General features: G+C 39.6%; 2 protein-coding genes across 7 annotated transcripts in view; one reads left to right on the plus strand and one right to left on the minus strand.

Annotated features, from left to right (window-relative positions):
* The first annotated feature begins 1509 nt into the window (after positions 1-1509).
* Eaat2 (Excitatory amino acid transporter 2) lies at positions 1510-12714 on the plus strand. Of its 2 annotated transcripts, none has more exons than XM_083052633.1 (11): positions 1510-2534; positions 4931-5056; positions 5142-5349; positions 6248-6290; positions 6382-6638; positions 6726-6959; positions 9015-9209; positions 9308-9442; positions 9536-9644; positions 9743-9861; positions 10114-12714. In XM_083052633.1, the coding sequence occupies exons 1-11, from the start codon at positions 2360-2362 to the stop codon at positions 10160-10162; spliced, it is 1650 nt and encodes a 549-aa protein (XP_082908759.1). In that variant the 5' UTR covers positions 1510-2359; the 3' UTR covers positions 10163-12714. The 2 variants fall into 2 exon arrangements, with proteins under 2 accessions (XP_082908759.1, XP_082908760.1); XM_083052634.1 differs by having other exon boundaries at positions 1511-2534; positions 9743-9877.
* A 178-nt stretch (positions 12715-12892) lies between these two features.
* Ds (dachsous cadherin-related 1) overlaps positions 12893-16302 on the minus strand; it is a 270526-nt gene continuing 267116 nt past the window's right edge. For 3 of the 5 annotated variants that reach the window (XM_083053567.1, XM_083053566.1, XM_083053565.1), the window contains one exon: positions 12894-16294. In XM_083053567.1, coding sequence (XP_082909693.1) covers positions 13978-16294 — 2317 coding nt within the window. In that variant the 3' untranslated portion in view covers positions 12894-13977. Of the gene's footprint in view, positions 16295-16302 lie in introns of all 5 variants that reach the window. The other 2 variants (XM_083053564.1, XM_083053563.1) reach the window with 1 other exon arrangement.

Below are 16302 nucleotides of genomic sequence, written 5' to 3' on the forward strand. Positions count from 1 at the left end.
TATACGCGCTTTGAAGAGATAAAGTTAAAGTATTGTTGTGTCTCGAGCCAATAATTTTTGTAAAACCGTCCTTTTTAGATTGTTGTTCTATATAATAACTTTATAATAATAATAATTGCCAAATATTTATTCGCTTTAATAAGCGAATAAATAATTGTTGCGTATCGTTAACAATATTATGAATTTATCCTGCATAGTGTCATATTCCTTTTGTTACGCTTTTATACGACCAATCAATTGGAATTTTGTGCTGCTTTTCCAATTTTCCACGAGGTGAGTGCAGCCGACAGCGATATAACATGATTATTATGTAAAAGGGTGATACGTTATTAAAGGCAGAATAAAATTGATATTTTCGCTGCATTGAAGTTTCTAAATCGAATCGATCCTTAAGTTGCTTCTATCTTTTTATTTAACGGTATCATTAGCGCGATATCATTTTACTGCAAAGTAATTGCATCCATTATTTTTAATTATTACTTAATTATTACCACGATAAACAAAACTTTTCTTATCTCCGTGAAAAAGAAACAAACCATCGTTTAAACGCGGTGCTTCCATCTTTCCTTGTTCCGAGAAAATGCTTTCTCTCTTTCACTTTCTACAAGATTTGCCAGTAGTCCATATCGTTCTGGTCAGACAAAGGAGTATTTACCCATGTTCGATCAGACAGTTATCTATCTCATCATTCTGCGTTAATAGTACAATATTTTTTTATATAATCTTTAGCCTTTTACAATATAGTACATCGTTCAAGCTATAACACAACGATTATTTTATGCAAAATTATTTTTTATCTTTTCCTATACAATAAAGCATGCAATCGCTTGTGAATTATAAATATTCTAGACTTTGAAGATAAAAATACTCTAGTTTTGAATATGAATTTCCAAACAATGTAACAAAAAATTGATTAATATGAGAGAGAAAATATAAGAGTAAAGGATATAATATCCTTTTTTATATATTATGTATTACAATGCGGCTCTTTGATGAATAACATTCTATTCGACTTGTTACGTCAAGCGTTTAAAATAAAATGGGAACACTCTATTCTTAAAATATACAGGGTCGTCGCTGACGTACAAGATATCTTTGCGCAAAAAAATTTATTTATTTAGCACCTGTAAGTAGGGCGAAATAATAAATACATTGTAATAAGAGCAGGCTCTATCAAATTCAAGGATCTCCTTTTGGATAATATATTTCGCAATTCTGAGAAATTTCCGCTGTCCTTTGCCGCGTCCTTGCATCTCTTGTCGTTCCTTTTGCGCGTCGAGGCTCGCACCCTGCCGTCGCCACCCCTTTGACCGTCATCTCTGATTTCTCCCTCTTCCCGCTTCCCTTTGCGATGCACCACCGCGCAGTAACATGATCGGGATAGTGCACATTTTGCTACGTTTTAGCGACCGACTGAAATCACTGAATTTGCGCATGCGTGCGTTGTTTTCGCCGAAAGAACGGGGACGTTCGGGGTATGGTGAAATCCCGGCAAATCAATACGGTGATGTCCGCCGGTAACCAGGCAGTCGGGGCTCATCCTTTGCGAGGAACGTGTCGGAAGTCTACGCGCACGCTCAGTTAACGTCGCCAACACTCGTTCAGAACAGTCCATTGCACTCGAGTCTTTATCACCGTCGTCATCGTCACCGTGTGCGAAGGTATCAGTTTTGATCCCTCTCGTCCTTCCTGATAAGATCAGCTTTACGAGATTCAAGTGCGCCGATTGAAGGTGGTGGTGGTGGTCGTCATACTTGAAAAGAAATGAGAATACTTGCGGACCTCTCGGGTAACTGACCTTGTGCAATAGCGCAAACATTCGGCGACGAAACCACTTGGACGGGAATCTTAAGAAATTGAAAGGTCCACCACCACGGAATTCGAAATTGTTCGCGTTCTTCTCGTTTAGAAACTAGAGAAACGCGTATCCCCCTTCCCTCGGGTACACATTTGAATCGTTCCGAGGACGTAGGATATTATTGCACGTAAAATACGTCAGATAAGCCGGCGGGAGGCGATTAGACGGTTCCGCGAGCTTTATCGAAGCCAGCTGTTACTCAGCCTCGCTAGGCAGCTGGTCCAATCTTATCCCGATACCACGATCGAGTTAGTAGGCATCCGGCAGGCTGCCGCCAGGCTATTAAGACGTCTGGTAGGCGCGAGTGATTGGTCCTTCCGCACGGATTTACCGAAACACCCCCAAAACGGCAACCCGTCGTCGTCGTGGTGCTGCCGGGGCCCCGCCGTTAGCCGCGAGAGATCGCGAGAAGGGAGCTTGGGAAAATCGGCGGGAGGATCGGCCTGTTCGTACGCGACTGGCACCGATCCCTTGTACGCCGCTTGCTGGCGGCCCAGTGAGATGGAGGATAAGTCCTCTGCCCGATTCTCCGAGTATCTGTTCGCCAAGATGGGCGGGCAGGACGTCTCGGCCTCTCAGGGTCCCCGTAAGGTGACCGCCGACACCAGAAAGTGGATGCGAGAGAACCTGCTGCTCATGGTCACCCTTTCCGGCGTTCTCTTCGGCATAATTCTTGGTGAGTGTCGGGGATGTTTATCCGCACCTTCATCACTGCGCAACTCAGTCTTCAGTTTGAGAATTTCTTTAAAGAAAACTATTTTGTTATAATCCAGAAAATGTTTAAATCTGGCTAACTTTGAACCAATCTTTTTAGAAAATATAATGTCTTGTGCGGCTGTAAAATTTATATATGATTTTAATTTTATCGTTTTACATATCAATTACTATAAATGATGAATGCTAATTGCTACATTTAATGTTTTCAGCAGCTCTGTGTAAACTAACTTTGTATACATTATTTAGATTTCGATCTAATTTAGCACGATAATCAATCAGCAATTTATTATATTAGTGATTGATTTTTTTTTTTTTTTTTTTTCTTCGTATTTTGCACTTTTAGTTTATAAAAATCTTGTATAACGCTAAGAATCGCTTTGCATGCATATGTTGTATAGATTTTAGTCTATAATTAAAACTGTATACATACATGGTTGCAATGAATACCTGTAATATGTCAAACGTTCATAAAAATCATCTGTGAGACGTAATACATCTTACGCGCAATATGTGATGTAAACTTTTATATAAATCGATTTTATACGTACACCGCGAACGACCCAGTTCGAAAAAACATCAGTTACATAAAAACATATTATCTCGTTAAAAAATATTGATAATCGATAAAAGGGTTTCCTTAAAAGAGCTCCGTCATATTAATTTGATCTCTTAGAACTAATTCTTAATGGAGACTCAATATTTTCCCATTCGTAACACAATAGATGTTTCATATACTCATATACGTACGTGTTATAACGTGTTTCCATGAATATATCATTCAATTTACCTGCGAATGTTAATGAATGGTGGAATCGTATTTAATCAAAGGAAAATTGATTTTATTAATTCGCATCGTACAATGTCGGAAATGAAAGATATAATACACCCCATTGCGATTTGATGCAATACTATTGTAATTGAATTGTAAGATGAAAATCGTTTTGTTGATGGATTTTGCCGAGTCTATACGTTTGACGTAAGTAAACGAGACAAAAACATAATTTTAAAATTAATTAAATTACAAAGGACCCCGCACCGGTCATAGGGGGAAAATGTCTTTCTGCGGATTTGGCTAATTTTTGGATATGTTGTAGTTCTCGTCATTCTGAACAAATGTCTCAATTGGCAGAATGATCTAATGAGCCGTTTCCGTGCTACAAGCTCTGAAAGGTCCAGATTTAACATGCAAAAGTATAAGTTTTTCGACTCGAAATAAGGAAGGATGGATTTTTTTTCTTCAATTCTTAACTGTATTGATGACAATTATTGTTTAGAGTCGTATAAAGACAACGGATGTATGTAGTACAGTCCAATCTATGTGGATTTATAATGTATGTCAATTATAAAAGTGGACATATAATGTGTATGTATAAGTTGAATATATATTTATTGATATTATATATATAGTTTATAACATCCGTTGTCTTTATACAACTCTTAACAATAATTATCATCAGTACAATTAAGAATTGAAGAAGAAAAATCCATCCTTCTTTATTTCCAGTCGAAAAACTTGTATTTTTACATGTTAAATCTGGACCTTTCAGGGCTTGTAGCACGGAAACGGCTCATTAGATCATTCTGCCCATTGAGACATTTGTTCAGAATGACGAGAACTACAACATATCCAAAAATTAGCCAAATCCGCAGAAAGACATTTTCCCCCTATGACCGGTGCGGGGTCCTTTAACGATTGGCAAATGTATTAATAGAATCATCAATATATGTATATATATGTATAAGTGGGTGTTAGATTTACGCGAAGTTCCATTTCCAACAGCTTGATTTAATACTTGATAGTCGAACACATAACATCCATAGGTACATTGCTATAAATGGAAACGTTGACGGCGTAATAATAATTTATACGATATCGACAGAGGTCAGTTTGAATTTAAATCAACGCTTTCATTCATTCAACACTTATTTAAATAAAAGATTCAAGGTCATAATATGTTAATCTCTACATTAATTTTTTTGTGAATACTAACAAAGTATCGATCTCTTAATATCCACATAATATCGCAATTAATAATATGTTTGAAGATGTGTATGTATATCTATGCACACCTTACATATGTACATGTATATAACGACTCTAGGTAATAGAATGGGAACAGACATTATGGAATTAATCTGACTTTATGTAATAGAAAAGAATTGATCAAACCTTCACCTTTTCATCATGCCCTTTCTTCGCGATCAGATAATAAGCCAGTTAACTGTAATAAGTTTAAATATAGTTCAAGGACAGACGCTCCGTAGAATCTTTTAAGTACTTTACGTTGCAAATGAAAAGGCGACATTGTCGCAGCGCAGAATTGTATGGATTAATAAAACAGCGTCTCTCCTCAGGATTTGGTTTACGACGTCTGGACCTTGGGGATGATGCCGTAATGCTGATCAGCTATCCCGGAGAGCTCTTCATGAGATTGCTAAAGCTGATGATCTTACCTTTGGTAATCGCCAGCCTTATTTCTGGTAAGTTTCCATCATTGCGTGCGCGCGTGTCGAATGCTCATTCATCTCGAGGAATTATCCCATTCGTTTCCACGTATTATTCCAGGCTCGGCGAGTTTAAATGCCAGGATGAACGGAATGATCGCTGTTCGTACTCTGGTATACTTTATACTGACGTCCTTGCTCAATGCTGTTCTCGGTGTAGTCCTAGTCCTCGTTATTCATCCCGGTAATCCCGGCATCAGAGAATCGATTGGCCCGTCGCATCACGCGAGAGCCGTTAACATACTAGACAGCCTGCTCGATTTAGGAAGGTAAATTATGTCTGCGATATCTCATCGCCTCCGATATCGATTCTGCCAATATCAATAATGTACATTGACTCGCTTGAAAGTTTTTCTAAAAACAAAGGTAATCAAGCGCGACGTGTACGGAACAATGAGAAAAAACAATCAACGAGTATATAATCACAAGAAAAATCAATTTTACAGTTTATACTTTCAATTTACATGTTCAAGTATCTCGTGATTGGAGTCGTCTTATCAATTGTATTTTTGCGATAGAAATCTTCAATAAAAATTCTCGGCGCGATTTTTTATTACAAAAATTTTGAATAACGTGCACGATAATAACGCGATATTGAAATAATATCGATTCGCGATATTATTTTTGGCAATATACTTCTCTTTGCCACTGTAAAGTTGAATCGTTGCACAGTAGCATAGTTACCTAAGTCGGATTAAGGTCATAACATTTCACGAGCCGTAAATTCCACTAAACGGAACTCATCATGATCGCAGATACTATTCACTAGGACGAAAATAGAAGTTCATCGATCGTGCGTGTTTTAGTCGCACGAAACTCACAAAAACTCTGTTTAAAAACTCATACAATACCTAACACAATTTTCCAATGTTGTATTAAAATCAGAGATTACCGCGCGATATCGGAATTATTTAATAATTTTTTTTATTTCACTAATACAGGATAAGATTGTTTAACTAAAAAATCGCCACATGGTTTGCTCTGCGACTCAATCAATGTTTAAGGGCTATGAATAAAATAAAGGCCGTGGGAAATGTGTTATTTTTAAAATATACGGCCCTTTGTCATAATAGACGAAGACACATTGCCTACTTGTTCAATGTATTAAGAATATATGCAATATGTATATTTGAAAATATATGCAATATTTTATAAATTATTTTACAGGAACATGTTTCCAGACAATTTGTTTCAAGCAGCTTTTCAACAGGTGATGATGATTTCCTGATTTTTGCAATATATTATATATCGCGGAAAGAGAAAAATTAACTTGTAATTCAATAATAATAATGCTTTTACAGGCACATACGGTGTATGTTCCAAAGAAGCAACCGTTTCAGAATAATACTGACCAGCTACCTACAACAGAAGTTTTAAGAGACGAGGAATTGATAAGAGTGATACAGTATAGAAGCGGAACGAACACTCTAGGAATAGTCTTCTTCTGCTTGGTCTTTGGTACATTTCTGGGAACACTCGGTGAAAAAGGTCAGGTTGTCATAGATTTCTTCAAAGCTGTGTTTGAAGTCATCATGCGAATGGTCTCGACCGTTATGTGGTGAGTTTTGAAATCAAAATTGAAAATCGAAAGTGATGGTAATGATGACAGCCATGACATGATGGAAAACATTGCTTGGTTCTTCAGGATGACACCGATCGGCATCACCTCTGTAATAGCAGGCAAAATACTCGCCGTGGACGATCTGGTACTGGTGATGTCGCAGCTAGCCTGGTTCATCGTGACGATCGCGATCGGTGTCTTTCTCTATCAGCTGGTGATCATGCAGTTGATATATATGGCCTTCGTTAGAAAGAACCCCTTTAAATTCTACGCCGGCCTCGCCCAGGGTACTCTCACCGCCTTCGCCATGGCATCAACGTGAGTCGTCGATCTTCGAATCCGAGCCCGACCTTGAGAGAATCCATTTCGCCTGCCTCACAGGGCCTCGGTCAACGTTGTGATCGTACTCTCTGACCTCGTAGTTTCCTCGTCGGGCGTCTCCCACATACATTCCATTTATATTTCCTTCCCTCCTTCCTTTTTTTTTTATTTTTACCACGTGGACCTTTCTTACGTTTACGCGAAATGGAGCTGGTCTGTCGCGCGATTAATAGTGCAAAGTAGTTAATTCCAAAACAATTGACGTCGCAAAATAAAATAGAGACAATGAGTGATACGTGGCGATGAAAGATATGTGTATCGATCGAATCGATTGACAGAGACAATATGTTTCAGCCAGCTGTGTGGAGGCTTTGCGAGGCCACGATCCCGATATCCCTTCCAAAATCAATCAAGCCAGCTTTACATAACTTTCGGCAAATACGTAACTTTTGGCTTCATATATATTCTCTTTGCTTAGTTTTTCTATAAAAATGTTGTGAAAGCTGGCACAATTCCTGGCTTCCTTCATATATGACAATCTCTTTTAATGTTCGCTTGCGAGGAGAGCTCGCCATGCCACATGAGAAAGAGAGAAAGAAGGAAAGAGGTATGCAGTTCCGGGTAGCACTTTGAATGCTGATACTTCCGGTTTCCGATCATTAATCCGTACGAACTTCCGGAAACTCGTTGCCAAATCTTTTCTGGCAACGTAAACGGAATTTCGTCATCGCGCAAATAATGCATTATCGTCGCGAATAAGAAGTTGTAGAAGACTTTGAAAGCATTGTCCGCGTTGTCATCGCGAAAGTAAAACTATTCGGCAATGATGTTGCCTAAACCGGAAATCTGCTGACTCCGTGTTACCTGGACTGATTCGCGGCGTGGAAGTCTGCTAGGGACTCGTGATCGGTATCTTTAGACTCTTTCCTCGCGATGGCGAGAAAGAAGAAAAAGAACTGCCAAAGGAGGCCTCCACGCCAAAGTACATGATTTAACTTAAGTACGTAAAGTACACTGTTTAAAAAAAAAAACAGATTGGCGGAACTGAAAAAATATTGGTTGCTTGTGTGTCGAACTCGTTCTTGCAGGTACGACGAGGACGTCGATGACCGGCTGTACTGCTGAACAACGATTATTTGCGATTATTTGCCTCTTGATAATTCATTTTTAAGAGTCACACAAAGCAACGATCATTTTTTCAGTTCGCACTACGAGTCATCCTCTAAAATCCTACCCTTCTTTCATTCGCAAATCCAACACGTACGTTTAAAATGTATTCGAAAGACTCATCCCGCACAATCCACAATCCGCTATTTTCCTATTCCTGATTATTGATTATCCTCTATTATTGTTTTAACAGTGCCTATATTGTTTTTGATCCAGCTAGGTCTTATTACAGTTGTATCTAACTCAATCTGTTTTCTCTGTGGATTAACTGTTTCCAGAAAAGAGCGTACAACTGTGCGTACACTGTGACTGACTGAGAAACTCTGTTCTCAGTGTATCTGAACAGAGACTGTATGAATATCATGATGATGTATTAGAACACGCACTGCACGCGGCCTTTTGCAGGTGGTTGACTTTGAGAGATCGAGGGTAGCGCTTGGTAAGTAATTGATGGCCGCAACATGAAGGTATATACGATTGTCTGTTACAGAATTCAACAAGCAACGCGGTCTCTGGCGGATGTGATCCTGCGGATTGTGATCTAAGCTAATCTCGATTAATTTTTCAGGTTGTTCTCTCACGGTCATTCTGGCTGTTGCTCTGGCACTCTGTCTACTATTTGCAGATATTTTCCGTAATTAATATGCATCGATATTAATTCCAAATATTCTATATTCATATACCGTTTCTCTGCCCCTTTCTATTCCGTTTTGTTCAATTCAACCCTTGATCAAATACATCTAAGAAATTATCAATAAATTATGCCGCTATCTCGTAAGTTTACGCCAGAATGACCATCGACTGCGGCAACAGGCGACATGGAGTGTATCTTTATACTATCGGAAGCGTGCCTTACCCGATCTTTGCTAACGCAGCTTTGTACAGGGCTGCTGCACTTCCTGTGACTTTTCGTCTGATGACCGAGAAGCTCAGAGTCGACCCTAGAGTCACCAGATTCGTCTTGCCAATCGGTTGCAATATTAACATGGACGGTACCGCGCTTTTCGTCGCTGTGGCCAGCATATTCATCGCCCAGATGAATGGTATATTTCTGGGTTTCGGGGAGATTATCACAGTTATGTAAGTCTTTTTTTTTTAACAAACTTTTTTGCGCACAGAAATTTTTATGCCACGAAAAATTATATTCATCCTTCATTTCATTATTTTGTTTTGCAAAGTCTGACGTCCACCGCCGCTTCTGTCTCGTCGGCCTCGGTACCAAGTGCTGCGCTTGTTTTGCTATTGGTTGTTTTAAGCGCCATTGACGCTCCTGTTAATGACGTTTCTCTTTTATTCGCGATCGACTGGTTCGTGTAAGTATTAATATACATTTACAGCAATTCACAAGACAATCAGTATATCAATAAAAAAATATTAATAATAAAATATTATTCTATATCAACTAGAGATCGGATAAGGACCACCAACAATATGTTAGGAGACTGTTACGCCGCTGCAGTGGTCGAGCAGCTGTCGAAAAAGGAACTAATGGCATTGGACGCAGCAGCCTATCAAGTAAAATACATAAATTAATTACTTTGCAATTAATTATACACATATCCCTTTCTAAAAAAAGGCATGTTATATTAATAACGATATTAATTTAATTTCAGTCGGAGACTGTTCTGCCAACCACTATCGCCAATGGATGTCTTTCCGCCAACAGGGTACCTGATCCTGATACCGTCGTCGTCGAGATGCAAGATGACGCACGAATTGCGGGGATCGCCAAGTAAACACGCTTGTTGGTAGGGCTAGGCTATCACTTTGTATGATCATTAGTAGATCACATTGAGTCATTAGTAACATCGCTTTTGCGAATCATTGACTTCTTTGTAGATCAGAAGTAAGCAAAATGAAGACTTGACGGAATTAAGATTTTTGTCGAAATAATTTTAAGAAAATAGCTTTTATACACGATTCTTTTCTATCAAGTCTTCGGATAAATTGCAAACATGTCCTTCAAACGTTTTTTTCTTTTCAGTCTTGGAATTTTGCACATGTCGAGAAGTATAACAGAAGAGACCGTTTGACTAGTCGTTAACCGCAGAATAATTTACATCGCGGAATCTTGTTAACAAAAGCAAATCGACTTCATCTGTTTAAACAAGCCTATTCAACGAGGATCAAAAACATATGTACATTGCGCCAAAGGCGTGTTTAGTTCCTCTGCTTCTCCTCGTTTTAATAATTTTCAAAGTTTGTAAAGATTTTCCGCAAGGAGTTCTCCACAGTGACAAACTGCAAGAACTCTCATGGGAAATCCGGTCGCCGTATTGCAAGATTCAAAGTTAATAATAATGGAGAATGTATTACGTGTGACGCAGGCACAGAGCAATAAGAATTAATATATATTGTACTTTGAAACTTCGGTCGAGAGACTTCCAAAGCCTCGAGGAGAAAGCGCGTTTCGTTAATCGATACTACGACGATACTAACTACGCTCGACGTTGTACAAGTAAAGAGTCGGGATATAAATCGTCCAAGCCCACATCATCCTGAGAAATGAAACTGAATTAAAAAAAGATTTTTAATCGAACTGACCGGCTCACAGCCGAATAAACAATAGTTGATGATCGTGGATAAAGACACAACTACAGCGAATCACGAAGATCACCGATTTGATTGCATCTTCGTAGAGATCGGTGACCGGTTTCTACGATCGATCGCATAAACAGCGTCGAATGTGGTGCCTTATTTCGATGCGCCAATTAGAAATAGGCGCGATGAAAGTAAAAAAAAGTTTCTTGTTTTTTTTTTTTTTTTTTTTTTTTTTATGTACCCTCGTGCCATGGTCATGTGTAGTGTTAGATCGCCAAACCCTGACGCTTTTTCGATGTCTTTAGAATGTCCTAGCCCAGAATACGAGGATCGAGCACGACTGTCTTCAGTGACGCGAAAAATACAACTTTCTCCATCGGAGATAAAGGAATTTTTTACGGTGGTTGAAAAAGGAGCTTCATGTGATAACTGTTAGATAGCTACGTGTATCTAACATATTTAGAAGATACACAACAAATACATTTGGTTATCTTATATATAATTATAAAATGTACGGCTTAGAGACTGCAGACTCTGTGAAGTCCACTCGCTTCATATCGCGTATTAATTACGTCACTGATTACAATCCAAATTAAGAGAAGGAAATTAATTAACGATTACATAACAATAATGCATGTTTAGCGGAAATCAATATAGACCCTACGCAGAAGATACGATAAAAGAAGACTTATAACCAGGCATAGGACTTTAAATAGATTTTAGAAGTCATATCGAATTAACTATCGGACCATTAATTGACAAAAAAAAAACTGGTGCATAGAACCACTTTAGGTGTTCTACTTTTGAAAGACGAGTGTCTTTACGAAAGAGTGCTTGAGACAGACGTTTATTGAAACACGTAAATGTATATGCATTCTGTTCTATATAAAATCAGACACGCAGTGTAATAATATGGGAGCAATGTTGGAAAAACTTTCGATGACTTACATTTTTATTAATCATAATTATGAATCTCCAAGATTCTGTCTCATCGCACTCTATTTCGACTATAGTGCTCCTTGCATAGAATAATCTACCTTCCAGTATAATGTTGTCCCACTCAATAGCTTAGAATAAACAAATTTGGGGTTTTTTTTTCGATCCTATGTGGAAGACCATATACTAATTCTTCTATAATCTCTAATAACGAAAAAAATGGAAAATTAAATAGCGCAGCTCCTTGTCGAGCGGCAACAAGACTGGATACACAATATAATAACCGTTTTACTAGACTTAACATAATCGGGTAAACGATTCCTATATGGTTTCGCTGATTCTAGGCACTAGGTAGATAGGTCGATACGTGTTTCATCGTAGAGACTGTTTAAATGTACAAATTATTCAAGTACACAGCATTAGCGTTTTTAGTAATTTTAAATGTTTATCCATCCATATAAATTGCAATACATTATTCAGATTTTCACCATTGATTTCTCCGAGGTGAATAAATATTATTTCATGCATCTTTATAAAGACAAATTATTTGTTGTCACAGATGTGACTCAAACTAAAAACAAAAGTTACCAATTGTAAATTTAATTAAATTTTATTTTAGAGTTTAAATATTACTCAAAAAAAGTAAGCATTCCACCAAATATAAACTCAACCAAAATAAATCACAGGCGCATGAATGTCATTTATATTTTATCATACATATATGGAAATTAATCATGTGTCAGAATAGAAGTTAATCAGAAATTTTATAATTAATATATATATATATATATATATATATATATATAAGTTCTCTTTTCTCCTTTAATTTAATTTATAATATGAGATTAAGAGTTTTGTTCATTATGAAGTTATAATTCTCGATTTAGAATACCTTACCATTCCTTCAAATGATATAATCGGGTGTTCCTGTTACTCGGCACGTTTTATATTCAAGCATCGATAAAGTGAGACAGTGTAATGTAGTAGCTATGAGAATAAAACGAGCAAAGAGAACATGGAATTAACTTATCAAAATAATCTGAAGAATACGTGTATACTTATAAGGCTCAACGTGTTGTATAACAAGAAGCAGATTTATATGTGGAAACATTTTGTCTTTTTCTTTAAATCAAATCCCCATTGCTTCCTAAAAACTCTCTAATTAGATCATGTATTTTATAAACAAAAGTTTAAAAATTAGTATTAGTATTTAAATTATTAATATTTAAATGAATTAGTAATATTCAAATTAATTACTTATATGAGGTGAGAAGTGGGATAGACGAAAGAAAAAAAATATCTCCTAAAAAATTCATTTATTTAAGGCCCACATCGCGTTAAGGCCCTCGGCTCGGGAGAGTCTTTGTACACAGAGCAATTTATACAAAAATGACATATATTTATATATAATCAGTGCATATGTATATGCACCTGGCTGAACTTTCATCTCCCGTTACATCGAAATTGCGCTCGGAAGACAGGAATGAAGTAACAATTAATCAACGAAGTTATATAGGCGGCTTTAGAGATGCGTTACCACGAAATCCGGTGTGATCAGTTCACTCGTAGTAGCGCGTTTTTTTTCGACTCGAAATCGCCATGTTCGCGTATCAATTCAATATTATAAAAGTAGATTATTTACTGTACACATTCACGCAACTCGACGAACATGGCGCGATCATTTACAGTTTCCCGTTTACATAAGGACAGTCTATTTTTTTGATTATGACAACATTATTCGCGAATTATTATTTACAATGCTACTTAATGACTAAATGCCGTCGCAGTCGGCGAGTATTTACATACATTCCGTTCAGAAACAAGTATTTTCTTTCAGCTAGCTATCGATTGTGATCCGAATAAGGGATGCATCCGTATTGTACAATAAATACGGAATCGTCGAGGCGCAATCGCCGCTTTTCCGCTTACTGTTTCACTTTCTATGAGTGATATATCTGTTATTCTTATTATCTTTTATGATAAAATTGAAATTATCTGTAAATCTCAACACTTTGTTAATTAATTGCAAATAATAATTTATCGCTACAGAAGAAGATGGAATAATTTATCGCGGGAAGACAACGTTTGCGTGTGACGAGAGAAACAATTCAGTCGCTAAATTCTTCTTTGATGGCCGATCAAATTAAAATTCCTAAATTAAAATCACTCGTTAATACCATATCCATGAGTTACGTCATTCACACAGTCTAAAAAAGCAACATTCATATATTCAATCGCATTTAAACAACGTATGTATATTAACAGGAATATCATTCGCACTGCTTTACACGAGGCACCGCATTGTTTTACCGATATTATTTACTCGGCGAGTCATCACTGGATTAACACTACTAACTTGTACGAAGTATCCTCAGATCCTTAGTTCGGCATCGGTAACGGGAATTCCTCGGTTGGCACTTTGACTGGATCTCTGGGTGGTGGGTGGCACGAGAGGGCTGATACTGGGGCTTCTCGTAGCCAGAGGTGATAATGAGGGTGAGAAACTTGGACTTAGAGCGGCGGAGGGAAAAGTAGAAGCATCGTGGCTGATTGGTGACCTCGGCAGGATCCCTCTCGCTAACGCCGGCGCCGCCAATGACCTCGGAGCGACAGACGTAAGCAACGGCGGTGGCGGTGCTTTATGTACAGACTTGGTTTTACCGCTGCTGCCAGAGTTCCCACTCTGAACGCTGGCGGCGTCGTCCTTCAACCTGGCGATTTCGCTAAACACGTGAGCTAATGGTTGATATTGCGGTCCCCAATCCAGTAGGTAATCCCAATTGTACGAACCGGTGAGTTCCTCCTCGCTGTGCACGATGGAGCTCAGAGAGCCATTCATCGACGGCCCACCCGGTACTTCCAGACCCGAAGTGGGTCGTCCAGGTTCTCCGATCTTGCCGTAAATCAATGTCGCTATATCCGCCTCAGTGCTCGCCTCGTCTTCAAATAGATGCAGACTGTCCAGGGGAAGAGCTTCGGGGGGCCTCCTAGGCGTACTAGCTGGCGGATCCACGATGCCCAATCTAGCTAAGTATTCCTGAGTATTGTGAACCGAAAGGTCGCTCGCGGAATCGCCAGTTTGCTGTCCCTCGTTGATCATTCTAATCTCCTCGTCATCTCCGTCATCCTCGGCAGAACCCCTGCCAGAGGAACCCGATTGATCGCTTCCGGAAAGCTCGGAGGTAGCCTGTTGTTGCCCGGATTGACCGGATGTCCCGTATGGTGGTATTTCGTCATATTTCGGAGGAGCAAATTGACAGGATGCGCCACCTGCTCCTCCGGCGCTTCCGGAACCACTGTTTCCGTTCGCACCGACTCCGGTCACACTTCTAATCGGGATCGTGTCAAATGCGCTCGGGTCCACGTAGCTGTTTGATGCGGTTGCGTTGCTTTCGCCATTTAGACCCGGTTTCGTGCCGGGCTTTTTGTGACGGCGATTACGAATGTGAAGATAGAGAAAAATTGCGCCAAAAGCGAGAATGAGGAGAAGAAGAGCAATTAATAGACCTAGAACCCAATCGGCCAAGCCACCGGGAGTGGCCACAGCCATATTCGAGCCGACATCCGGTGTCGCTAAAGTGATAGCTCCTCTAATTCCGTTTGGTTCGTTGTCGTCCATCATAATAATTTCCACTACCGTCATGTTAGACAAGGAGCCTTGTCTACCGGAACTCGCGCTGACTACCAATCTCGATGATTCTTCCACGCCGATATCATGCACCAACTTTTGCTTCACGATCAATGCGCCGGTGGTGCGATTTAATTTGAAATATGGATGCTGAGATGTTAGCTGGTACACGACCCGGCCGTCGGGTCCCTTATCACGATCAGTTGCTGTCACGTGACCGATTACAGTACCAGGCAATATCGGAACGCCGCTTCTTATTCCAAATCTATACATTCTTTCAGTGAATTGCGGAAAGAATTCGTCTCTCGAGTCGATTTCTACCCTAACGCGCACAGCCGCGGAACGGCCGCCCATGTCTGTGGCACGTAACGTGAAAGCGTATCGATTCCGTTGCTCGTAATCAAACACGGCGCGGGTGGTGACAATGCCCGACTTCTCGTCAACCGTGAATAGCTTCCAACTGTCGTCGATGTCGGAGAATCCGCTCGCAGCGGCGGAAACGATCGAGTAATTCAATGATCCAAAAATGCCACGATCTAAATCCGAGGCACGCGCTGAGAACACGGTCGTGCTGATCGGCTCGTTCTCGCCGACAAACTCGAGATACTCGGAAACGGGGAATTTTGGCGAGTTGTCGTTCACGTCTTCCAGGTGAACACGAAGTATGGCGAGTGCGCAGAAAGGTGATACCGGATCGCTGTCGCAAGCCATCACCACGAGGTTGTAGACTTCGGCCTCGAGGTCGCAATCGAGCGTGGCGTTCACCAAGACGGAACCGGTCATTCTCTCGACCCGAAAGAGACCGCCGTCATTTCCTGAAGTAATGTCGTACATCAACGTAGCCGCCGGGGTGTCAATCAAGTCATCGTCCTTGGCACGTAAAACGGCAATGGTAGTTCCACGTGGAGCATCTTCCTTAATCGATACTTGATAGAGCTCTTTCAAGAAGTACGGGTAATTATCGTTGACATCCTCCACGATGATTGTTACTGTTACTGGCTCGTCTCCTATCAGCGAGTCTGTCGTGTTTTCGCTTTTGCTGCTCAATCGCAACACGTATCTGCAAAA

Source organism: Prenolepis imparis, unplaced genomic scaffold (genome assembly GCF_030444845.1).
Source record: "Prenolepis imparis isolate NDT839.2.m4 unplaced genomic scaffold, iyPreImpa1.0 SCAF_13, whole genome shotgun sequence".
Taxonomy (NCBI): Eukaryota; Metazoa; Arthropoda; class Insecta; order Hymenoptera; family Formicidae; genus Prenolepis; species Prenolepis imparis.

Bases quoted from the DNA above. Each gene is read 5' to 3' on its own strand.
- Eaat2 (XM_083052633.1), top strand. From the start codon at position 2,360: ATGGAGGATAAGTCCTCTGCCCGATTCTCCGAGTATCTGTTCGCCAAG. The intron at 6,291-6,381 runs GTGATGATGATT...ATGCTTTTACAG, and splicing joins TTCAAGCAGCTTTTCAACAG to GCACATACGGTGTATGTTCC. The intron at 9,210-9,307 runs GTAAGTCTTTTT...TGTTTTGCAAAG, and splicing joins GGGGAGATTATCACAGTTAT to TCTGACGTCCACCGCCGCTT.